The sequence below is a fragment of the Meles meles genome, chromosome 8, assembly GCF_922984935.1.
Source record: "Meles meles chromosome 8, mMelMel3.1 paternal haplotype, whole genome shotgun sequence".
NCBI classification, from domain to species: domain Eukaryota; kingdom Metazoa; phylum Chordata; class Mammalia; order Carnivora; family Mustelidae; genus Meles; species Meles meles.
The window spans coordinates 41,560,521-41,587,424 of record NC_060073.1 but is presented as its reverse complement, the minus strand read 5'-3'; the positions used below and the strand labels follow the sequence as shown (position 1 = coordinate 41,587,424).

Here is a 26,904-nt window from a genome sequence, read left to right as displayed (position 1 = left end):
AAATATATTATACATTATAGTATATAATATAATATATAATAATGTAGTATAAATATAATAAATATATTAAAATAATAAAATATAACATAAAATATAATATAAAAATATAATATAATATAATTAAAAAGTATTCCCTTTGAATTGGCTTAGTCATATATGTCCATTCTTAGAACAGGGCATGCAGTGAACTCAGCCTAAGCCGCAAGAACTAAGAGCAGGGATAAGAGGGATTTGGGACATTAGAGGACATGGTGCTACTGTCAATGGCAAAGAGATGCCGCACAGGTAAAAACAACGGCATGTTCATTATATGCATTAAAATGCCTTGCTCCCTCTTACTCACCTGAGAAACTCCTCTATCTATCCTTCCACAGTCTACTCACAAGACTATTCTAGGCAAAGGGAATAACAAATGAAAAGACCTTGAACTGGGAAAGAACTTGGCTTGTTTAAGGAATAAAATCATAAGAAGATATTCACCAAAGATGCTATTTCCCCCGAGATATTCAATTTTAACTTGTAACAGAATTCTAGACACACATAACATTAAGTGCTGAGTCATTATTGCTAACAAGAAATTGCTTTCCATTTAATCTCTCTCCCTAGGAGTTTTGAGCTAAGGGACACCTGGGTGGCACAGTCGGTTAAGAGCATGACTCTTGCCTTTTGGCTTAGGCCGTGACTACAGGGCTGTGAGATGCAGCCCAGCCTTGGGCTCAGCACAGAGCCTGCGTGGAGCCTGCTTAAGTTTCTCTCTCCCTTTGCCCCTCCCCTTCATGTGTGTGCTCGATCGTACGCTCAGTCTCTCTCTCTCAAATAAACAAATTTGGGGCACCTGGGTGGCTCAGTCGATTGAGAACCTGACTCTTAATTTTGACTCAGGTCATGATCTCAAGGTTGTGAAACTGAGCCCCCAGTCAGCCTCCGTGCTCAGTGGGGAGTCTGCTTGAGATTCTGTCTCTCCCTCTGCTTCTCCTCCCTTGCGTGTGCTCTCTTTCTCTCTCTCAAAAAAAAAAAAAATAAATAAATCTTCTAAATTAATTAATGAGTGATAAAAAAGGGGGAAGCTTTGAGCTGAGCTAAGCATGGCATTTCCAGGCAGAGTTCTGGGAGCCCGAGTGCGGCCTGCCTACCAAGGGCTTTACCCTGCAGTGGTGGTAGGTGGAGCCTATGGAGTAAGAAGGGTCTGAGGAGTACCCAGGTTATACTGGAGATAAATGGTTCAGAAGGTTAAACTCTTAAGAGCTGGAAAGAGAGGGAGGACAAAGCTTACAACCTGAACAGGTAGAGACAACAGGGATATGGCTGAGCATGGGGTCCTGAGATGACCCGCTACGACGGGGAGCTCAGGGGCACAGGAAAGTATTGCTATGCAAGGTGGGCAGACCTATCTCCAGGGAGTCATCTTTCTGCTTCTAGTAAGATCCTCTTCCTTCGATGGAATCAGTAAAGTAGCGTTAGGAGGTAGAAACATGATCAAGCTATTTCCCAAACTTTTGTTCCGTTTCTTCAGTCTGATGAAGACTTTGGAGGTAAGAGGAAATACACAAACAAGGAAATAGGGGTTAGAGCAAAGAAGGTTCTTTGTACTTGGGATCCTTCCAGTCATTAAAGACACACATGGTCCCCTTACTTCATGTATAGCAGGCCACGTTCCGGGCACTGAGAGAAAGGCAGAAATGAGGATTTGGGGGCTCTTGTTCCTTTGTAAGCTTGGGGAGCAATACATCAGTCTTTTCAAAACAATGTGAGAGGCGCCTCACCTCTCAAGAGCTGTGTGAAATTGAAAGGCATTTGTCCTCTTCAGGCCTCTGTTTATCAAGTTGAAGTAATACACCTGCCTTATAGCGTTTGGGGGTGGGATTAAAAGAGATAAACAGTGGGGTGCCTGGGTGGCTCAGTGGGTTCAAGCCTCTGCCTTCAGCTCAGGTCATGGTCTCAGGGTCCTGGGATCGAGCCCCGCATCAGGCTCTCTGCTCAGCGGGGAGCCTGCTTCCTCCTCTCTCTCTGCCTGCCTCTCTGACTACTTGTAATCTCTATCAAATAAGTAAATAAAATCTTTAAAAAAAAAGACATAAACAGTGTTAAACGATTAAGACACTATCTGGATATAGTAAATGAGCAGTACTTTTTCTAAAGGCTGTGATCACAGCAAAGATTCAGGGTGACAAGGTGGAGGAAATATCTGGGCCTGGGGAATCCCTATATATAGGGGATGCCATTTGAACTGGGTCTTGAGGGATGAATTGATAAGTGAGGGAAGGACATTACAGGGTGGAGAATCATGTGAAATACTATAGTATTCTAAAGGAGAATTTTGTTTATGATAGAATTCAGTAAAACATATTGAGGAATATTGAAAAAAAAAACTTTACAAAAATCAGAGTGGACTCAGATCATGATGGCTTCATGTAGCATTCCAAGGAAGACATCTGGGATGATCATGAGTCTTGGAAGTCTTCAGGCAAAGGAGTGAGCTACTTGGAAATGATATGTGTCTGAACAAGTGGCAATGAAATGGAGAGGAGAGGACACAAGGAAATGATGACAGTGCATGCATGTGGAATGATGGAGGGTGATATTCATTTGGACTCACAGCTCTTAGATGAGTGTTAAAAGAATACAGCAGGAAGAACGCATTATTTTTGTTTTGAAAAAAGAAGGTATACTTGTGATTCTATAGAAGACTTTAATTGGTGAAATTTACCACTCATCAGTGATTTATTTATTTTACTTTATTTTTTTAAAGATTTTATTTATTTATTTGAAAGACAGAAATTACAAGTAGGCGGAGAGGCAGGCAGAGAGAGAGAGGAGGAAGCAGGCTCCCTGCTGAGCAGCGAGCCTTATGCAGGGCTCAATCCCAGGACCCTGGGATCATGACCTGAGCCGAAGGCAGAGGCTTTAACCCACTGAGCCACCCAGGCGCCCCAGTGATTTATTTTTTTATGGAAGTTGGCAACATTGACACATCTGAGAATAGTCAGCCTATCCATTCTCTAGAGTTTCGGGGAAGTGTAACTCACCAGCACCTGCCTGAGTCTGTTTGGCAAGTATTGGCAGCATCGGCCTTAGCTTTATCAGCATGAAAAACTATTCAGTGAATGCACTACATTCAGAAGAAGTTGCTGGAACCCCTAGAAAATGGCTTTGACATTGCATAGTGTTCTGGTTGTTGTTGTTTTTAATCTAAAGGCTTTGAAATTCTGAAATTCTTTTGGGGAAAAGAAAACACCACAGAATGTACTCTATTGTATTTTTTAAGGAAAATATTTCCCCTTTGATTTCGTAGTGACCCAAAGGTATAGACTGATTTTGATCTTTTGAGTTTGGGAATGTATGTATTAGATTGTCTTTGATGATAGAGGTTCCTTTTTGTGTTTGCTGCTTTGTAAGGCTACAGGGTAGGGCTAAGCAAATTATTGTATCACAGTTAAGCTTGATGCTCTACTGTAGTAGGGAGTAGTCTGAGCCCCTCCATATTCCGTGTGTCCTCAGTATCTATCTGATATTACTGATTGCAGTAATGCCCTATGAAGCCAATAAAAGGAACAGGAATTGATTTGACTTTTCATTAGATCTTTTATGTAATCTGCTAGATAATAATCATTAGCATTTTCTCTGTGGCTCTTGAAATAAGACCATCCTTTTACTTGCTGCCTCTGCGTGGTCGTAGGATTTCCAAGGCTGATGGATAGTGGGATGTCTCTGCAGTCATGCCCAGGAGTTTGCTCCCATGAGCTCAGGGCACTCCTAGTTTGAGAGACTGGCTCCCCTCTGTCTTCTCTCTCAGTGTTCTTCTCATCCCCATGTTGGAAAACGTCATCAGCCTTGTACACCCTGCTTCTCATCTTTGGCATGTCTTTTGTGGTGTAGCCAATCTTTGCTGCTCTCCCTTCCCTTTCCTGTCTCCTGCTTCTCAGTTCTCAGCTTTTATAGCTAGTGATCATCAGTTCCTTTTTCCTGAGTTGAGACACAATCAAAGCACACTTTGGGTTGATAATCTCATTCATGTCGCCTGGTTATCTTTTCTCTTTCATGCTTACTGCTTTGAAACTGTTTTCCCACTCCAGTAATTTCTTGGGTCTGACTATTGGATAATGTGTCATTCTGGATGTTGAAGGGTTCTGATTCCATGGTTGAAAAATAGCAAGCAGAAAATGACAACACCATGAATGGTTAATGAAAGAAGGATGGGGTACCTGGGTGGCTCAGCTAGTTAAGCCTCTGCCTTCGGCTTAGGTCATGATCTAGGTTCTCGAATCTGACTTGGGTTGGACTCCCTGCTCTGTGGGGAGTCTGCTTCTCCTTCTCCCTCCCCCTCCTCCCCTTGTGATTTCTCTCTCTCTTTCTCTCACTCAAATTAATAAATAAAATCTTAAAAAAAAAAGGAAATGATTTAACTGTTGAGGTAGATTTTATTTAAAAGTTTGAAAACAATGAATATTGAACAAATGCCCCTGTTCTTGTGGTTAAGAATTCTTTCCTTCTCTGGGCACCTGGGTGGCTCAGTTAAGTATCTGCCTTCATCTCAGGTCATCATCCCTGAGTCCTGGGATCCATCCCCTCATCCAGCTCCCACTGAGCAGACTTGCTTTGCCCTCTCCCTACAACCCTCTACCCACTTGTGCATGCTATCTCTCTCTTTCTCAAATAAATAAAATCTCAAAAAAAAAAAAAAAACTTCTCCGAATACCTTTGAATGTGACCTTTGGAAATAGGGTCTTTGCAGATCTAGTTAAGGACCTTTGGAAATAGGGTCTTTGCCCATCTAGTTAAGGATATTGAGGTGAGCATGGACTCTAAATCCAGTGGTTGGTGTCACTATATGAGAGAAATATGACTCCTTTTCTCCTGGAGAAGGGCTTGTAAAGATGAAGACAGAGATGGGACTTCGCCTCCTATCGCCCAGAATTTCTGGCAGCCGATAGGAGCTAAGGAAATGCATGGAACACATTCTCCATCAGTGCCTTTGGAAGAAAGGAATCCTGCCAACACCTTGATTTCAGACTGAGGAAAGATAATTTTTTGTGTTTGTTGGAACTTACCAGGTCAGCAGTGATTTGCTGTGGCAGCCCTAGGAAACTAACAAGGGCATCTAACCTAGACAGGCGTGGAGAGGCACATCTATTATAAAACAATTCTCTGTTCAGGAGACATTTCAGCTGAGGTTTGGAGGCCAACTAGGAGTTACCAATTTATTAATGGGGAAAAGAATTCCAGGCAGAGAAAATACATATAAATGTAGTTCATGTTATTGCCAGAAAACAGGCTTCCCTAATTCTTAATTCTGTAGAAGAGTGAAAGACATGATGCCCCTGTTTTGTCTCCTTTGGGCAAAGATCTTGCCTTTGCTCTGCAGAATCTGCTCGGGTCACTGATGATTGGAGGAGTCATTGACCTCTCTCACACCTTGATTCTGTCACACTGGTCGAGGGGACCATCCATTTCATATCTGATTTACTATAATAGCTTTCTACCAGTCTGTCTGCTTTCACCATTGCTTGTCTTGCTTGTCCAACCCCATGGTCTCTTTTCCTCATCACAGCAGTTAGAAAGATCTTATTAAAACCTAAATGACATAGGACACTCTTGAGCATAAAATGTTCCAGTGGCTCTTCATTTCAGAGGGAAAAAACAAAGTACTTTATATCCTAAAGACCCTAGAACTGATGTTCATTGAGCTTTCTGTTGTGATCTCCTGTGATTCAGCCACTGACTCACCTGGCCTCCTTGCGATTCCTGGACATACTAGGTATGGTCCGATATCAGGGTCTTTGCACTAAGCTGTTCCCTTTGCCCTGAATACTTAGCACCCCCAACACCTGCCTGACCTGCTCTCTATCTGTCCCTCTATGTGTCTGTCCAAATGTCAATCCATTAGGCCTCATAACTACCATAAATGTAAATAGAAACCCCTCCCGCAGTACTGCTTAGCTTTCTTAACATTTGTATCACTTACTGTAACACTTACTATCATCTAACTTTCTGTACTTTTGTTTAATGTTTTCTTTCTCCCCACTAAAAAATAAGCTTCATAAGATGGAGGGACATTATCTGTTCTGATTGTTGTTCTATGTGAACTCCTAAGAGAGTGCTTTGTGCATTGTAGAATCTCAACTGATAGTTTTCGGAAAAAATGATCAATTTTTAGAATTTTTTTTTTTAACTAAGAACTTTATAAAAGAGGGGCACCTGGGTGGCTCAGTGGGTTAAGCCGCTGCCTTCAGCTCAGGTCATGATCTCGGGGTCCTGGGATCGAGTCCCGCATCGGGGTCTCTGCTCAGCAGGGAGCCTGCTTCCCTCTCTCTCTCTCTCTGCCTGCCTCTCTATCTACTTTGGATCTCTCTCTGTCAAATAAATAAAATAAAATCTTAAAAAAAAAAAAAGATAACCACTATAAAAAAAAAAGAACTTTATAAAAGAAATGAAAACATTTGAGAACTGCTTTATTAAAATAAAATTTAAATGTAACATTGTGAAGAAATTGCGAAGGCCTACAGTGGGTTCTCATATTAATCTTGTGTTCCTTCCCACAAAAAAAAACCCCAAAAACCAAAAAACAAAAAAACAAAACTAACAAAAATAAAAACAAATTAACAAAGAAAAAACAAGACATGATTCTTCATCATTGGGGCCTTAATAGTACATTTGATCTGTTTTGGAACCTATTCGGTGGTGTTCTGGTCCCTTAGAGACTAGTTGCTGTGGCAAAGTACTTTTTTTACTTGAGCTTCCTCCTTTCTCCGCCCCAAGGAAGAACACTTGAGACCCACGTATTACAGAATGATTTCTGTGGGAAGCTCTGCGTCTCTCCTCTGTACTCTGTATGTGTACCGGCTGGGGCTGGGAGATGCCATCTTTCTGTCCTTCTGGCCTGGGTACCCTCGAACTATTGTTTCTCTGCTGAGGGCGTAGTTTACTGAGCAGATTCAGCCTTCCCACACACCGTGGAAAGGGGAGAGACTTTAAAGTTCTCTCCATGAGAAGAGTCCCTTCCAGCTGAGAGTCTGAGCCAGGCAGGGAGATGGACATCAGGAAAACTCCTGTACAACACCCTCAGAAAGCAGTGGCGGCAGCTTGCCTAATCCCTGCGTGGACAGCATCGTGTGCTCACCGCGGACAGATACACAAGTGAGCCCCGAGTGTGTGGGGAACGGCTCTGGTATGGAATAAGGCTGCCGGGGAAAAGTGGCAAGGGAGCATTCTGCAGAAGGAGGCCACGCACAGGCTCTGTGCCACTTGCCATCATATCTATCCCATCATCTTTTTTTTTTTTAAAGATTTTATTTATTTATTTGACAGAGAGAGATCACAAGTAGATAGAGAGGCAGGCAGAGAGAGAGAGAGAGAGAGAGGGAAGCAGGCTCCCTGCTGAGCAGAGAGCCCGACGCGGGACTCGATCCCAGGACCCCGAGATCATGACCTGAGCCGAAGGCAGCGGCTTAACCCACTGAGCCACCCAGGCGCCCCCTATCCCGTCATCTTAACCCCAACTTGAAGGAAAGGTAGTCGTGTCTCCATCTCACAGGTGGGCAAACAGAGGCTCAGAGAACGTTACTCACTTGCTAAAGATCACACAGCTGGTGATTTAATCCAGGTTGCTCTGATTCCAGGGACTGTGCTCTTTTACCTCCACTGGGCTGCTATAAATTAGAAACACATTTTGGGGGACTTGAGCCTAGATATTTCAAAAATAATATTAGCTCTGGAATGAGGGCAGCTCGTGTTGTAGGTGAGATATAGCTAAATATCTAGAAAGACAGATAACCAGGCAGTGGCGAAGGCTCGAGGCCCGGCGGGCATGTGTAGCATGAGCCCAGCCATTAATCAGACAAGCTCACTTAAGATGACCCTATGCTTTGACTTTGAAGGCAGCCAAAGAAAGGTCAAATATATGTTTTTGAATCCTCCAGCAAGCAGAGCTCTTTGGAATGCTTTGCATTCTACAACATGATAATTAATAATTCTAATTCTGAATTTCTGGCTTGGGACCTTGAAGCACAGAAGTGAAAAATAGCAACCCTTCCACCATATACAAACAACAGCCTGGTAACCCTGTGAGTTAGGGTCTCGTTTACCATTAGTTGCCCATGTCAGTGTCTTTTTCCCTAGGTGGGTTTCCCTTCTGTGAGTGTAAGTACAAAACTAATGATAATAGCGTCAAGAATTATTAATATCCTTTGAGCACCCGGCTCTAAATGCTTGACCTACAGTAACCTTTACTCTCCACAACAACCACACAAAGAAGGTGCCGTTTTAATTCCCCATTCTGTCATGAGGAAAATGATGTTTACAGGTGTTTCTCGATAAGCTCTAGGTTACACAGCTAGAGAAAGACCTGAAATTTGCAGCCCGGCAGCCCATGTCCCGGAGTGTGTCATCTGACCGTCGAGGTGTCTGTGTTAGGTATTTGCAAGGACAGGGATGGGGAGGGCAGTGTTTGCTGCTGTGTTTGATCGCTAAGACAGTTCTTTTTCTTCTTTTCTTCTTTTTCTCATCTTTCTCTCCTCCCTTATTTCTCCTCTCTCCCCCCTCTGCTCTCACCACCACACACTCCTTAAAAAACCGAACAAGCTTTCTCCTACTGTGGGGTTTTGGCATTACTTCTCAGGCACCCGAGGCTGTTATCAGAATCCCAGAGCAAAAACAATAAATACTGTTACGCTGAAAAAGAAAAAAAAAAATCCCAGAACCTGGAATTCTCAGTCTCTGCCTCATAATTAACTTTTTTCTTGGGCAAGTCATCGAACTTCTCTCCTCTCCGTGTCCCCATTCGTTACAGAATGAAGGCACCATGACAAACTGCCTCTTAAGATTCTTGCCGAGTGCTCTTTCCACAAAAGCACAAAATGCTTTACGAATCTGAGAAATTGCTCCGATTTCAGGCTGGAGGTGGGTAGGAAATGGAAAAGCCCTCTCAGGAACTCTGGTACACCAAAATGACCCAGCTACTATCACTGCAGCCTGGATTCATATCACTCAAGATTTAACATCTCATTCCATGTGGTTCTATAAAATCACAGACTGCGTTTGCCTGGGAGAGCTTGCTGGAATTTATTTCTTGAAAGCCTCCAGACTGTGACTTCCCGGGGTAATCTATGTCTTGGCTCCAATATGACAGTGCAGCAGGAAACCTTCTGACCCCCTCACCCGGGCTCTCTCCTCAACTGCTTTCCACGGATAGCACTTTCTTGCTCCTGTTTCTTACCGCGTCTGTAAATGCCGAACACCGAATTAAGAATTGCTTTCAGAAGTTTTTGTTGCAAAGGTATAATCTGACTGTTGTCTTAGTTTTTACATTGTAGGGAGTCCTTAACTAACTTCCTGGATTTTGCTTTTTGAAATTTGAACACCACCTCTTCCTCGGTTCCTCTTCCTAGATTTTGTCTTAAACACTTATTATTTTCCTTGCCATTGATTCTAGTCCTTAACAAGCTCTCAAACCCTGGTGTTGATTTTCCCAGTTAGGGAAGACCTAACTATATTCGCTGTGTTACATCAAATAATACATTAAATTTATTAATAATAAATTAAATATAATAAAACATAATAATAAATATATTCACTGTATTAATTAACCTGGAGGGAAGGAGACTGACAGTTTTAAGAGGAACTAACCATTATTGGGCACTTACTGTTTGTAGGCACTGTGACAAGTACTTCATATGCACTACTTATTTGATGCTGGTAATATCAGTATGCCCAACGTTCTCCCAGTGCCTTAACTATGCAGAAAAGGAATTTGATGCTCAATAAAGGCGATTAAGCAGTTTTCAAAATAAGATCATGGTGGTAATCCTTTTGTATTATAGAAGTGTGATAAATCAACAAATTTTCACCTTAAACTTACACAATGCTGTAATGCCAGTTACATCTCACCAGATGAGATATAATCAGAGATATAATCACTGAGATATAATGCCAGTTATATCTCACCAGAGTTGAGGGGTGGGAATCAGTCAGCTAATAAAGGTTGTGGAATGATGACTGGAATCTAGGTCTGTTTCCAGAGTCTTACCCCCTCACCAAGCTGTAGGCTCTGTAGGAGAATTACCTGGCACCCGTATTGTTTGGGTTATGTGTCAGTGATTGACACCTGTGTGCACAAAGTCAGGGCCAAATATTCCTCAGTCCCAAGTTTTTAGAGATGTCCTGCTGAATTACTCTTCTTTTTATATATTTCATCCATTTCTGCATTTCAGAGACTTTAGCTCATGAAACCTATTCATATTCAAATGTTGACGGTGCCTTCCTGGGGAAAAGCCACCAGTCTTATTCTGAATGAAACTGGAATTGCAGGAAAAGAAGGCAATATTGGCAGTCCCAAATCCTTCCTAAGAGCGTGGGTACCTGACAAGGAAGGCAGAATAGGAGGAGCTCTTCAGGGAAAGAGCCAAAATCCTGGGTTAGTTGACTACCAGCGCCAGTCACCTCTTCTTCCTCCTCATGGCCTGTCTTCCAGCCAGCTCAGTCCTTCTTTGGTTCCACCAGTGGTGCTCCATGTCTCTGTTCTTCGGTCTGTGCTGTTCCTCCCCACCCCGGACTTGACCGTCCTTGGTCCCATCCTGCCTTACAGTTACTTACTGTTTTTCTGGTTTCAGCTCTGGTATCTGCTGTTGTGTGGACCTCTCTCTGACCTTCTAGGAAGAAACAGTCCTTTCCTTCTCTCTGCCTTCTTTGAGTTTGTGTAGGTGGTATTGCTAGGATCTGTAAAGCACTACATAGTCTGTACAATCCACACCTCAGGGCTTTTGCACTTGCTTTAACTTCTACTTAGAAAACTTTTCTGCTTGACAGCTCACTCTTTCTTTGCTTGGGTCTTTCTCATATGTCACCTACTCAGTGAGGCCTTCCATTATCCCCTTGTTTAATTGCAACCTTCCCCAGAGGCACAGCCTCCACTCCCCTGCTCTCTTCTGTTTCTCACTATATTGCCTTTCACATAACTTTGTCACTTGCACATCTATTTTGTTCTGTATCTTCTCCCACTAGAATACAGACCCGTAATATGAAATATTTTGTCTAGGGAACTTGGGGGGCTCATTCATTAAGTGGCTGCCTTTGGCTCCGGTCATGATCCTGGAGTGCTGGGGTTGAACCCTGCATTGGTCTCCCTGCTCAGCAGGGAGCTGCTCCCTCTTCCCCTCCCTGCTGTTTGTGCTCCCTCTCTCATTGTGTCTCTCTCTGTCAAATAAAATCTTTAAACACAATATTTTATCTATTCTTTGTAATCCCTGGGTCTCAGAATAATCTTTGGCACAGAGGGTGTTCAATAAGTAATTGTTGAATGACAAAATGAAGGATTGTCTAGCTTTTCTAGCCTTTGGCACCGTTGACATTTTGGTCTGGATAATTTTTGGCTTTGGGGCTGTCCTGTGCATGTAGGATGTTCAGTGGTAGCATCCCTGCTCTCTACCCACTAGTATGGCCGCCAGTGGTACTCTGCCATTTGTGACAAATGAAAAGGTCTCCAGACATTGTCATATATCCCCTGGGGTGGGGAGGATTGCCCTCAGAGAGAACCGCTGTGATAAACTTGCAGGTTCTGGAGAACAGGGATCATATCTTATTAGAGTATCTAGTGTCTTAATATGTAGTAAATGTTTGAGACATTTTAAAAACAGAATTGATCCAACATGGTCAGATGGTCCTCTCAATTTCATGATACAGTTCATGACAAGAAACTGTCTTCTGAAACATTGTTTTCTCCATATAATTAATTTACAAAAAAAAAAATAGAGGCTTAGTATCACCAGAGTTCCAGATGATGTATACAGGAGAGCAGAATTGCAAAAAAAATATGACCCTGGTCCTTAAGAATCTCACAGTCCAGTTAGAGAAGCATATGTACAGCACCCCCTCCAAAAAATGGAAAAGGATGCACTATCTCTTTATTCAGCCTGTGCCATTCCCATCTAATTTATCCTCTGTAACAGATTTTCTATGAAGACCCTTAGAGTGAATATTTTTAATTTCCAGACCAGAGGGCGTCTGTTGTGACTACATCCATAGAAAATTACAGAATTACAGACATTTTCTTATATCAGTGTTTCTAAAGCTAAGACCAGAATCTCAAGACTAATCTTTTTTTTTTTAAAGATTTTATTTATTTATTTGACACAGAGAGAGAGAGAGAGATCACAAGCACGCAGAGCAGCAGGAAGAGAGAGAGGGGGAAGCAGGCTCCCTGCTGAGCAGAGAGCCCAATGCGGGGCTCAGTCCCAGGACCCTGAGATCATGACCTGAGCCAAAGGCAGAGGCTCAACCCACTGAGCCACCCAGACGCCCCTCAAGACTAATCTAAAAGTGACTGTTCCCCCCCCCCCCCGCCACACCATCATAGAAAGCTGCAGACTAGAAGAATACAGTGATTACCAAGGATGTATGAAACAAAGGCACAGCTTAAACTGCAGCCTTAGTGGGCTGGGGAAGCAAGTCATTGGATCATAGCCATCATAGCCGTATTTTATAAATGATAGAAAATATAGTACAATACAAGGTGATGCAATGAAGGCAATACAATAGAAAATATCAAAATGCGTTACACAGACCAAGTAAGTCTTCTGGTACTGGTTGTGTATTTGTGAAGGCTTCTGATATAAAACTTATTTCTTACTATTTAGTAAAAAGATTAGCAAAGCATGATCTTAAACCAAATAACTACAATGATGGACAGAACAAAAGTCTGTATGCGGATAACCAGGCCGGACAGTACTATGCCTGAAGGTCACTAACAAATGCAGGAAGTGGATGGGAAATGGGAAGATGGAGAGGACGGGTCACAGATTCTAAAATTCTCTTGCTCCGTGGCTTACTGCATTCTCTTATGCTGTTCGGTCTCTGACCTTGATGTTGAGTTATAAACATTGGCTCATTTTCATCTTCTGTTCAGTACCTTTCCGCAGGACAAACCTTGACCTGACCTGCCCTTTCTCCTGTGCTTCTCTGCTTAGCAAAAATCCCATTCTTTCTTCCAGACCCAACTCAAATGCCAGCTCTGTTGAAAAGCTTTGCCCTAAGTCCACCAGGCATAATTTTTCATGTTCTCCTGCATGTTCTCTCAGCACTTTATTTGTAGTGCTATAGTAGCATTTATCATGTTTTACGATGCTTGGTTTTATACGTGCCACTCTCTGTCTCTGGCTTGTGAAGTTCCTGGGGATGGGGACCACCTCTCACCTCGTTGTAGGCTTCTCAGTATCTAGATGTCATCTGCACATGGTAGGTGGGCAAGCCCCACGTGGATGTCTTAGAGAAGTGGTTGATGTGGGACTCGAAACCCAGGGATCCGCTTTATAACTTTGTATAACTTTGTGACCTTCCCCTTCTCTAAGCCAGCTTTCTCATCTGACGATGATGATAGCATGTCTAATTCACTGGCTGCTGCTGTTAGCATGAAATGGAATATTGTCTGTAAAGCACATAATAGGTCCTCCAAAAATGGAATTCACCATTACTGTTCTTAATATTATTACAGTTGATAAGGGGTTTGCAAAGGGGTATTGGAATTGTGGATACAAACGTAAATGGTTTGTATCCATAGATGGATACAAACATAGAGGGATGAAAGGTGATTTGTGGCCAATAATGAAATACTAACTTACTCAATAGACTGTGTGCTTGCAACCAGAATGATATGAAAATTGAGAGTTGTAGACATCTAGATGTTTGGTTTGATGTATCAGACAAGCCACCTGGATGAATTTACTCTTATCTTTTCTCTTCATTTTAAACTGTTTTTTGAGGGGAGAAATTGGGAGGGGAGAAATGGAAAATATGGGTTAAAATAACAGAATTTTGTTCCTGGGGACACCTAGTAGACTAAATAGTGTGAAGTTGGAACACACTTCCTCACTCTCAACACTGTTGACATTTGCGGTCAGATAGTTCTTTGTTAGGCAGGGTCAACCTATGCATCACGAGATGTTTAGCAACATCCCTGTCCTCTACCCACCAAATGCCATTAGCATGCTGACCCCATCTGCCATCTTCTGAGGATGAAAAATATTTGAGGGGGTCTTTGATGGACATATACCATGTTCTGAAAGAGGTGAGCAATAAACCAAAAAGCAAACATGGAGGTGATATCCCCTTTCTTATTGACAGAACTGGGTTAAAGAACATGAGTTTCAGTCTGTAACAAGCTAGTTTGCTAAGAATGAACACAGAATTTAAGGCCGACTTACCAACCACATCCCAGGGAGGAAGGTGTCATTCAGGAGATAAGGACAATTAATTCCGTCTGAAGGCAGCTCACTCACAAGAGAGAGGCAGGGTGGCCATAGAGTTATGCTGGGCATGAATAGATTTTAAGTATCTCCTTCCCCCTTACGTCCTTGGATTTTAGGTTCACATAATCAACTTAATTGTAATCTTTGATTCAAGACATCTTATGATCATTGGTCCATGGTGGTCAGCTATCATTTACTTACATACCTCAGTGGTTATTTTTAAATGATGTAATTCACATCTAGTAACGAATTATCCAGAATAAAACTAGAAGTATAATAGTTACATACGTCTAAACATACAGTGCTTCTCTGCCTAGTCTCCTGCTTCTCCCACCTGAGAATCATCATCCTGATACATATTCTTCCTAAATTTACCAATAGAATTTAAATCCTTTACCTCCACAGGGCAGAGTGAGCAATGCTGGCTAAGAGAGGTCAGAAATGAACTTAAGGAGAGAAGCACATGGTTTCCTATTAACAGATGGTGCTGAGACATGTTTGTTTCCTTTTATTTTGTCAGGATACAGGGTATCCCTAGAAACCAAATATATGCCCATAGAACTTTAAGAGGATCCTGCAAAGTGTCTAGAACTTGAAATGTAGTTTTTATTAGTGTAAAACTATTTTTGTCAAACTGAACACATGATGACAATATTGAGCGTCTACAAACTGGTGTCTGCAAACCCACATTCTCATGTTGTTTCCCTTAATGCCCAAGTTTTGTTTCCCATGCTGAGAATTGTTGCCTGTAAAACAAGTAGTCTTTCTATGGATTAATGCTTCCTCAGTTTTGAGTTTTCTGATTTTATTTTCATGCACAAGGCAGAGTCCTTTCCAAAATAGAACAACACCATTTCAGAGTTGACCCAGTGCTGCATCTCCCCCGGGGTAATACATTAATAACAAATGACACTGTGATGACCGATTCAGGTTCATAATTCCATTGTATATGTGCAACCTATTCAAGACATGCTTCAGAATTAGGAAAGTGGTTGGCAAAAGAGCCACATACCCATGATGTCTGAGTTTTTCCAAGTTTGCAGAGGAGCTGTGGCTCCAAGTTCCATTGCAAACCATATGATACTAAGTCATCTAGTCAAGGATAGAGTGACAGTGAGCCCTCATTGAAAATAAGCTCCACCGCATGGGGGTCTTTTCTAAGTCACTGCCCCAGCTCCAGGATGTAGCACCCAAACTGGTGCATAATAGTACTGCTCTTTGGAAAAACAGATTCCTGGTGATGAATAAGAATCGGATCTAGTTCTTGAGCATATCACACCTGCCATGCCCTGTGCTGGGTGGTTTACGTGGGTAATTGAATTGAACCTTGCACAGCATGGGTGTTGTTATTGTTATTGCTTTGTTGTTGAGGAAACTGAGGTCCACAGCAGTGAAATAATTTGCTGTAGGTGACACAGCTAATAAATATAGAACAAGGACTTGAGCCATGTAATTCTGCCATCCTATCTTCTTATAAACTAGAAAGAAATGTGATGGTGACTTGGCTTCTCGTTTCAGTTATGCCACCAAAAAGTAATGCTGCACCAAATTGTAGGTCCTCTTGAGTATCAGAATCGTTTTCTTTGAAATGCTAGGTTGATAGTCGAGGAAGAAGAATCAGATACAAACAATCTATTCACAACCTGTAGTTTAGGATGCCTGTGTATTTGGATATCTTAGAAGGAATGCAAAGAAAACTTGATCTTGAGTTCACGTTTTGGATGGCATGCTTCCTTATTTCCTTTTGTGTTTTGTTTTTCAAAGTACTATGTCATATTCTGTGAGGTTCAAGTAGGTAATGAATTTCCTTTTTATCCAGGATAATTGCCATTTAATAATCACACATGCCTGGATTTGGTCAATCATGATGAGACTTGGCCAAAAATGGAGATTAGATAAGATGTACATGAACTTGAGCAACTCCCTGCCTCCTTTCTCTTTCATGTCACATGTGCGATTTAGTATATTTTTTTTTCTTTCAATGTATAATTCATTTCCTTAGCCATTATGGAACTATTTGAAAAAAGAATAAAGCTTCCCATGTGAATACCGGGTTGCAGATTAGTCTGCACTATAACAATAAAGAAAAGGCAAGACTTTGTAGCCAAAGAAGCCTTTGCTTAAATCTTGGGCTCTGCTGCTTTCCATCTGTATGGCCTTAGTTGGGGTATTTCATTTTTGAGCCCCAGTTTTTTTTTTTAAAGAAATAAAATTTTTTGTAAAAATTTCTTTTTTTGTAAAAGAAATAATAACACCTACCTAATAACACGACATTAAGGGCCATTACTAGTATTAGAAATAAAAGCATAAATACAAGGGATGCCTTTCACCCATCGTTGGTCAAGCCGAACACCTTTTCAGATGGGTTTGTATTGTCTGGGTGTTAGATGATTTGTCCTTGTACCATGTTTCATAGCCATGACATTATTGCTGTCAAATAAATTTATATAACAAGATACTTAACATTATTGTGCCCCACACTATATAAAGGCCCTTATTATGAATATTAACTAATTTCATCCTCATAGCACCGTATTTATTATCACATCTATATGTTCTTAAAGCATCACAAACATCTCATGCTTTCTTCACAAAAATCTCTATCATTTCTTCTTAAGAGTCGAGTCGGTCAGGAGCACACATGTATTATGAATCTGCCGATCTGTGTGTATACGTGAGTGTGTGCACACATGTGCATACACCTCCGGATCAAGTGTTGTTTGTTTCACTAAAGAAACCCAAGCTGCACTTCTTGCTTCTAAACTCGTCTTCTTTTGGGGTCACTTGAAACTTTTCCTTACCAGCTTTCCATCTATCATTTTCAGTTTGCAAAACCACTTTATTTTTTTGTTACCAGCTTTGATGCAGAGCTATAGGTTAGATACCTTACTTGGAAACAGCAGTCATCAGAGCACACATGTATGATCTTTGGGGACAAGGGATTTTGTGTACATTTGTATGCATATATTTATATATGTATTGATTTTTAATTTTTGGTGAACATACTGAGGCAGATGTTGTGTAAATGTTTTTTACAGTCCCAGGGTACTAAGATGTTGGAAAATGGGAAATGGTATTTGGATAGCAAGGTATGCTCTATCTGTCCTCTGGCCGATGAAAAGGCGCTCATAATTACTAAGCTACAGAATGTTAAATTATCCAGGTGATATTAAATGATATGGGAAATGGCAATATTGTGAGAAATTCTATGTAGCTGAACTACTGTCAAACTATCCAAAGACGTTATGTAGCTTTTTAGAGTTAAAGCCATATTATTTATGTGACGATGGCAAAATATAACTGTGATATCTTTCCAGTGTGACACGTTTCTAACTGCAATTAAAACCATTTGCTCACCTAGCTCTCATGTGAAAAACAAAACAAATCTGTGGTACCAAGTTGTAATCATCTTCATTTAGGAGAAATTTTGCAGTTTTGGCACACTAAATTACTGGTTCTCCTACAAGGCTTGAAAATAAATTATTTGGCATGGAAGTGTTGAGGAATTATTAGAACAATAGTTTTCTGATCAGAATAGCCTGCAAAATATAGGTGAATTCATTCAGCAGTGTTTTTTAAGCATTGACTATGTTCTCGGATTCTGAAATGGTGGTACAGCAGGGAACAAGAACAGTCCCAGTTTCTTGTCCTGGTGGTTCTTACAGTCCAATGGACAAAACAGAAGATGGTAATCAAATATATGTAAGTGAACAATGGTAGTTAGTACGGCAAAGGAGAGGTTCCCAGAGCTGTGTTGTGCTAATGGGTAATAGGGAAATTAACCTGGTCTCAGAAGGCTAGCAGGGTAGCATTGAGATGGGGTTGGGATCATATTTTGATGCTTGCGACAGGCTTATCAAAGTCCAAACCCTTTGAAACTGCATTTTCACATAGAAGCATTTCCCCTGTGTTAAGTATTTTAGCTCAAAGGACAAGGCATCGTTTTATTATAGAATCGTTGGAAACATCTTAAATATTCAAAAGTAAGTGCTTAGTTAAATGTATGTTATGTAAAATTATACCGAATACCTGGGGTGCCTCGGTGGCTCAGCTGGTTAAGCTTCCAGCTTCGGGTTGTGGCTTAGGTCATCTGATCAAGCCCATGTCCAGCTTGTGCTCAGTGCGAAATCTGCTTGAGATTCTCTCTCCCTCTCTCTCTGTCCCTCCCTGTGCTCATGTGTGCACACACACGAGTGCTATCTCAATAGATAAATAAATAAAATCTTTAAAAACTTATTTTGACTACCCAAAATCTTTTTTTTTTTTTTTAGAGATTTTATCTATTTGACAGACAGAGATCACAAGTAGGCAGAGAGGCAGTCAGAGAGAAAGGGGGAAGCAGGCTCCCTGCTAAGCAGAGAGCCCAATGCGGGGCTCAGTCTCAGGATCCTGGGATCATGACCTGAGCTGAAGGCAGAGGCTTTACCCCACTGAGCCTCCCAGGCACCCCTACCCAAAATCTTTTAAAGTGATGTAAGAATGTTTATATTGTAATAAAAGATGTTTGGGGAGTAGTTACAAAATAGAGTTTAAATTGCCTTTACCTTTATCCCTACCCTATCCTTTCTAGTTACACAATTTGTCCTATTTGATTTCAAATATGTTAATAATCAGAATAACAACAGTAAACAGTAGTAGCTGCTCGTACTAATGTACTAACTACCAATTACAGGTGCCAGCCCTGTGTGAAATACTTTATATCCATTGTTTCAAATGATCTTGTGTGAACCAGTGAAATAGGCATTATGACATTTCTTTCTTTTTGTATACCAAAACTTTTAAATATGTCAACACAGGTATGTATGCTCTATGCACCAAAGAAAGAATTGTTTCAGTGTTCACATTATTCACCATGAGTTTCCTTACTGCCATCTTATCTAAGAATATCTCTTATTCTTTCTTTCTTTCTTTCTTTTTTTTTTTTTTTTTTGGTGACAGCATTCTGCCAAGAGGGGTGCAGATATGGTGGAACCTGCGTGTCTCCTAACAAATGTGCCTGTCCTTCTGGATTCACAGGAAACCACTGTGAGAAAGGTAACCTTGCCTGCTTTGTTATTTGGTGGGGGGTGCAGAGGGTGGAGGCAGAGAGAGAGAGAATGGATCTCTTTCTCTAGGTATAGCACTGTGGGTTGACTCGATATGTCCAGTTTTGATGGTGGATGTACCTCTCCCATCTGCAAGTTTTCTTCTGCTTGCTACATAGCAGGCATCTTCTCTTTGAAAATAGGGCTTCATTTGCTGTCCCTCTAGTGTGTCTAATTCAGCAAGGTCCAGTCTTTTCTCCGCTCTGCTTGCCAGTATGCATTTTTAGTGCTAATTAGAGATAAAGCCTCACGAACTGACTTGTCCCACTTATCATTTATTGGGTAGCATCACATGCAACTATTAGAGTTTTAACAATCTGCTGCATCAACGGAATCTAAATTAGAACCACATGCTCCTTGCGTAAAAGCACGTTAAATAACTCCAGCAGGTTTATGGGTGTCCTTGGAACTTTATTCTAATATTGGTTTATTACAAACATTATCATTCATGGACCTGATAATGTAAACCAATTAGCATCAGTAAGATTCCATTATGTGCCCCTTTCTGTTTGCAGTAAATGTAATGTTTATACGCGGTGCTCTTTGGTGAAATCCAGCTCTGTCATTAATTGAAGAGGTCCTCCTACCTTTGTGTAAGTGGAATTTGACAATCAGTGTTAGTTTGCCAGTGTTTGTAAGCAATGGAAGCAACAGGTCTATGCCATATAAAACTGATTATTTCAGTGTATTTGTCCATGAGTTTTATTAGGGTAAAACCACTGTACCGTGTTTTTCTGAGAAGGGAATAAACTTGACACTTACCACAGAATTGCAGAGAAAAGTGGAAATACAACATTGTCATCATCATTCCTATTATCTGATGAGATGGAGGATGTCTTCATCTAATGCCAAAGATCTAAGCAAAGCTCTTTTTTCCTTCATGTTTAAAAGTTTCATTTTTTTAATGAGCCTATTTATTTTACCCCAAATTGTCCCACATATTACATTGTGCTGCCTATACATTTATAAGGCAGCTTGATCCTTTAAAAAACATGTCAAATTTGGGACGCCTGAGTGACTCAGTGGATTAAAGCCTCTGCCTTTGGCTCAGGTCATGATCCCAGGGTCCTGGGATGGAGCCCCGCATCAGGCTCTCTGCTCAGCAGGGAGCTTGCTTCCTCCCTCTCTCTGCCTGCCTCTCTGCCTACTTGTGATCTCTGTCTGTCAAATAAATAAATAAAATCTTTAAAAAAAAAGTCAAATTTTACATAAATTATTCAACAAGAAAATCAACAATGTGTGTGCCATTGTTTCCATATTTTGTCATATTATCAACAAATCAAGTCACATTTATTAAATAATATTAATTGGCTCATCCTTAAAAAGAGACCTGTAAAGGAGCCAAGCTCTGCTTCTGAACAGCATGAGAGCATTACCACATGGAGCTGAAATATTCTTGCCAAAAGCAAAGACATTTGATGGTAACTTGACACACATGCCTTTATTGCAGTACCTTGGATTTTGATTAGGTTTTCTAAAATGAAAAAAGAAAGCAAAACAAAAACCAAACTAAAGGCTTTGTCTTATTTCCTCTAGAACTGCTGTATTTCCCTAAAATGAGTACACAGGGATGCGTGGGGACAGAACGGTGATGGTGAGGATGTTGATAATGACGGATACTACTAGGGAGAGACGACTTCTCACGTGCTAGTTAAGTCTCGTGAAGGAACGCTTTCATATGAACAACAAACGAGATTGCTATCGTTGCTGCAACTTTAGAGATGGCAAACTAAAGCTTTGGCCGGGTGAAGTGATCTCTGCAATGCTACAGAGCCAGTGTCAGAACTGAGAATGAAACATAAGTTGCATTGTGCAAAGCCTGGTTATAAACCCTTGCATGTGTTTCTCAAGGATAATATGTGGACTTCCTGTTAAAATCCAGATCTCTTCACTTCTTCCCCATATCTGGTGAATCAGAAAGTCTGATTGGGGAGGGTCCACAGACTTGTGCTTTCACCAAGCACCTCAGGTTGTTATAAACCAGTCGTTGTTATATTGTCATTGAGATCCTTAACCAGACCGTCTGTAAAGTTCTTACTCTTTTTACCTTTTAAAGAAATAGGGGAGAGTATTGATCTCTTAGACCAGAGTCTGAGTTAGTGGCAGCTCAGGAAAAATTAACTGTGGTTTCTGATTGTTCATTTGACCTCTGGCCTTTTCTCTTTTCCATAAGTGGTTGGTTGGATCAGTGCTTACATTCTGGCCCATGATGTGGAGCAGGAAAAATAGAGATAAAGGAGAAAATCAAGACCAGAGGGAAAAATAAAACAAGAATTGGTAGGACATGGGTTCCTATGTAGATATTATTTAATATAAATGTTGGATTTGAGATTGAGAATCACATTTTCCTGAATATGTGCACAGTTACTGTAGGATTAAAAAAAAACAAATAACATTTCTCCACATGTGATGCTCTCTATCGCATTTTCCTGAATATGTGCACAGTTTCTGTAGGATTAAAAAAACCAAATAACATTTCTCCACATGTGATGCTCTCTCCCATCAGTAGCAAAGCCATTCCATTTGATACTGGCCAGTAGTCTAATTCTACAAGACTTTTTGTTAGTAGAATAAAGTACACATTTTCCATTCAGTCGTGTGCAAGGGATGTAGGTGAATTGTAGGCAAATACTGGAAACCTATGTCATACCTTATCTGAATTATTTTGTCATGTTGATCGTTAAGAATAAACATCAATTCTGTTTTCCATTGAATAGTGATATGGATACCTTGAGTCTCAGGGTACAAGTGAAAAATGCAAATGCATTATGAATGTCTCATAGCATGATTAGACTAAGTCTTTTATTGGGTTTCTTTCAATTTCAGGACTAATTAAATGGTCTCATTTGATTGATACAGAGTTCACTTATGTTTAGTCTTAAAATGTTTCCCGTGGCCCCCCTGGTTATTGGTTTTACCCATTTTGACTTTCAGCTTTTCAGAATACACGCATATTTAGTTAAGTCTTTGAAATCATTTGTTAAAGAAAGCGCATGTCTAGAATTTAATGAGGTTAAAACAGCCACCTGTGTTTGGTATGTAACACAAAGGTGAACAACTCAAATGTGAAATCAAAGAGGTACACTAAATCCAAAAATAGGTTACGTATCATGGAACAGAACACCATCTTCTGAGAACTGAATGAGATTAAGTTTTCTACTCGGTATTAAGCAAATTTGCAATCAAGAACAAGTAGAGATTACATACAAGGTATCAAACTATGTCTAATTAAGGGTTTCTTAACCTTGACAATATTGACTTTGTGGACCAGATAATTCTCCGTTGTAGAGGGCTGTCCAGCGTCACTGGACTCCATACCCATCCTTTTCCCATCATTCTCCTTCCTTCCTTCCTTCCTTGTTTCCTTCCTTCCTTCCTTCCTTCCTCCCTTTGTCCTTTCCTTCTTTCTTCCTTTCTTCCCCTCTTCCCTCCCTTTCTTTCATTCTCTTGTTCTTAGAGAATATGTGCATGGACAAGCTGGGGAAGGGCCAGGCAGAGAGGGAAAGAGAATCTTAAGCAGGCTCCACATCCAGGCTCTGCACTGGGCTTGGGGGCTCGATCTCATGACCCCAAGATCACGACCTGAGCTGAAATCAGGAGTCAGACACTCAACTGGTTGAGACACCCAGATGTCCCTATTCTTTTTTCGTTTTTAGAAGGAAGTTGTCAATAGATGTAGTAAGATAATGTCTCATAGTATAAAACTTAGATACACATGTTTTAAATGGAATTTTCTCTAAAATGATTTCTCTCTGACAATACTAGGCAGTCACTTTTAGTAGGAGTTTTGACTGGGATATAAATGCTGATGTTCTCTGTGGTGGTGCACACAAGGCAGCTAATTTTACTGGATTTCCCGATTTGTATAGCCCACGAATTCTAAATTGTATAAATTCATACAGTCATAAGCAACATCTTGTGAATCAGACAGTGAGAACTGGGCAGTACTCATCAAACTATAGGCTAGACCATAGTGTAATGTAAAAAACTGGGAAAAAAATATGCTGATATTATAAAAATAGCAGACCTTGACTTTTTCCCCACATAACTTCAGAAATAGGTTCCTTCTTTGTAAATGTAATTCATTTAACTCACACAAACTTTGAACTCTCACAATCTGCAGACCTTTCCAAAGCATATTAAGAATCTGGTTAGGAATATTCAGGGAAATCTAGAAATAGCAAAAAAAGAAAAAAAGTTTGACAGTGTTATCCATTGGCAGTATAATTTCTAGTAGCTATTATTTTCTTATTTTGGTTATCTGGATTTTCTAATATAATAAATATTATTTGTGTTTATTTTAAACTTGTAAAAATCATTACTCACTACAAAGAACATAACAACTCACAAAAAGGACTGGATTTTTCTCAGGTCTTGGGGCTCTTTTAACTCTGCCTTAAAAAGAAGTGACTTTTTGCGGGATAATTTATTCTGTTCTTTTCCCTGTGCCTCCAGGACTTGCAGATACATAGACAGAGGGTAGCAGCTTGCCCTGAGTATGTTATCTATCCCCCAGGTAAAAAAATGTTCAGAAACAAAGACTTCTCTATTCTTCCAAATTTTAAATACTGCTCCAGTTTGGAGAGAGCTAAACTGATGTTCATCTATATGCATTTTCTCTGCCCTCCCTTGTTTCAGGGAAACACTTTAAGAGCTTTTAAGAAGGTGGATTGTAGTTCTCTTCTATAAACGGAGAAGAGAATACTTCTTTTTCCTCTCCAGGTATCACAGAAAGGCGTGTGGGAAAAGAATGAGTGCAAATGTGCCTGTTCAAAATCCTAGCAGTTGGCAAAGTTATTGACCTTCTCTCAGCAGGAGCTTTCTCTGGTGCTCCGGCACATGGTATGGGCTGAGGAAATGGCAGCTTCCGTTTCTCAAGTTGCTGCCGTCCTGCAACCGGTAGGTCCTGGAGTCGGCAGTGCTTTTGTGGCATTGTTTAAAAGGGAAATACGAGGATTTGAGGTTTCTCTGAGTCGACCCCAGCCAAAAAAAAAAAAAAAAAGAATGCACACAGATGCTCTGTTAACATTTCATTAAAGTCATCTGAGTGTGAATTTGCTTGAGGGGATGTGCCCTGCCCTGGATCTTCCCAGAAATAGAGTAGGAGAGGAGAGGCGTTGCAATAGAGGAGGAGAGGAGCCTAGACCTACCAATACTGAGTTCATCCACTTCGGGTACCTTGTGTGGCACCTTCTTCTTATCCTCAATTCCACCCACTCAACTTTTCTTCTTTCAGCTATGATGGAGAAATTGGGCCAGAGGTCCAGTATGATGGAGAAATTGGGCCACACTTCCCCATGGCTCCAACATGGGATGGCCACTTAACCCTCAGAGCTGCTCGGAGCTATTTCAACATGCTGTCCTTGACCTGCCAAGATCACCAATTTGCCAGATTTCTGGCTTGGGGAAGAATACCTCCAGCCATTTTTCATTCTCATCTCCTTGAGACAGAGCATGTTTTCAACTCATTTCAGTACAACTGTAGGGAGTGATACCTTTTGTTCACAAGCAGGGACTTGGACTATACATTTGGGATGCAGCCGGGGGTGGGGAAGAGGACTGGACTAAGGGACAGAGGTCTGAGTTCTGGTACTAGATGTGCCTCATGAACTATTTAGCCTCTGCCAAGTGAAATTTGCATGAAGCTACCACTCATCTATTAGGAGTCCCCCAAAGTTTACATTTGTTACTTTTTTTTTTTCTTAAAGATTTTATTTATTTATTTGACAGACAGAGATCACAGTAGGAAGAGAGGCAGGCAGAGAGAGAGGAGGAAGCAGGCTCCCTTCTGAGCAGAAAGCCCAATGCAGGGCTCGATCCCAGGACCTGGGATCATGACCTGAGCCGAAGGCAGAGGCTTTAAGTCACTGAGCCACCCAGGCGCCCCACATTTGTTACTTCTTTTTTTTTTTTTAAAGATTTATTTATTTGACAGATAGAGATTACAAGTAGGCAGAGAGTCAGGCAGAGAGAGAGAGAGAGAAGGAAGCAGGCTCCCAGCTAAGCAGAGAGCCCGATGCGGGGCTCGATCCCAGGACCCTGGGATCATGACCTGAGCTGAAGGCAGAGGCTTCAACCTGCTGAGCCATCCAGGCACCCCGACATTTGTTACTTCTTGTGAGGCAACTAGTTTCACCCTTCAGAACACGTATGAAGACATGTACGCATGTTATTCAGCCAGGCCCTAGTGGAGGTGAGGTTCTAAACCATGTATGGCTGAATCCAAAGTCCATACACCTTCCAACCATCTGTTGCCTGTTGATTGCATTATCTGCATCCAAGGGCACTTAAACCAAACAGGTTCTATAGAAGACCAAATACGTCATCTTTTCCTATGATGGATGAGCCATGATTTCATTATGTGCATTGTTTTTACATATTCCTTTCAACATCTTTGTTGTGCTTAAGGCCGGAAGAGAGTAAATAAAATCAGAGTTGAGAGCATAGTCTCTGAAGCCACACTAGCTCATTTTAGGATGGGGTATCAGAACCTGCACTATGGGATCAGACACATGTAATATTTCTAAGCTTGGTAGCCACTAAAATTTTTTTTTTATAATTTTATGGTTAGAGTAAATGAAATCATCTATTTAAATCACTTGGTAGAGTGCCTGCATACAAGAGATGTCTGGAAATGGTATCTATTGTTAATTCTGTTCTCAGTTTACCAGGTGATAAAGCTGAGGCTCAGAAATCGTAGGCTAGGGGCCTACTGGGTGGCTCAGTGGGTTAAAGCCTCTGCCTTTGGCTCAGGTCATGATCCCAGAATCCTGGGATTGAGCCCCGCATCAGGTTCTCTGCTCAGCAGTGAGCCTGCTTCCCTTCCTCTCTCTCTGCCTGCCTCTCTGCCTACTTGTGATCTCTGTCAAATAAGTAAATAAAACCTTTAAAAAAAAAAAAAAGAAAGAAAAGAAATCGTAGGCTACTTCCCCAAGGACATTCAGCAGGTCAATGGTGGAGCCATGCCTTATGTTCTTCTGCTGCCACCAAGGTCTCTAGTCTTTCTGCCAGCTCTTATGGCCTAGCACTGTACCATTCAAATGTAAAGTGGTTTTATTCATGTTGTCTTTGCCAATTCATATTCTCTCTGGTCCCATAAACATTTTATATAATTTTGTATCAAGCGAACACATATTAATTTATGCCCCATAGTTTTGCTCTGGGGAAAGAGTAAGTTAATTCACCTGAAATAACAGCATGTGTAACCTAGATATGGTTCTTGGGAATAATGTTTTCTTGCTCTTGTTTATTTCCCATTTGTTGGAGTTGAGATTGAAGACTTAACACCGTGTTCTCACTGTATTATTGATAGCATAGGTGGCTTTGTACCTAGGTGAGGGGAGACCTCATCCAAAATGCTACCCAGTGTTCCTTCTACAAATGTTTCCTTACCCCTTTCTTGATTCCCCAGATTCACATAGAAAAACAACATCCAGACTCTCAGTTTGGCACTAGGAAACCTGGACGCTCTTCCCAAATTCCACTCTTGACTAGCTATGTGTTGGCCGCATCTGCTTTTCTGTATAACATGGAAATCATCATCTTAGAAAAACCTTAGCATGGTCTGAACTCATTCATCAAACTTC

The 26,904-nt window shown here is 41.0% G+C and overlaps 1 protein-coding gene across 2 annotated transcripts in view; it reads left to right on the top strand.

The window, feature by feature from the left end:
- NELL1 (neural EGFL like 1) overlaps positions 1-26,904 on the top strand; it is an 860,623-nt gene that overhangs the window by 623,743 nt on the left and 209,976 nt on the right. For both annotated transcript variants that reach the window (XM_046016014.1, XM_046016013.1), the window contains exon 15: positions 19,173-19,268. In XM_046016014.1, the coding sequence (XP_045871970.1) occupies positions 19,173-19,268 (96 nt within the window). The remainder of the gene's footprint in view (positions 1-19,172; positions 19,269-26,904) is intronic.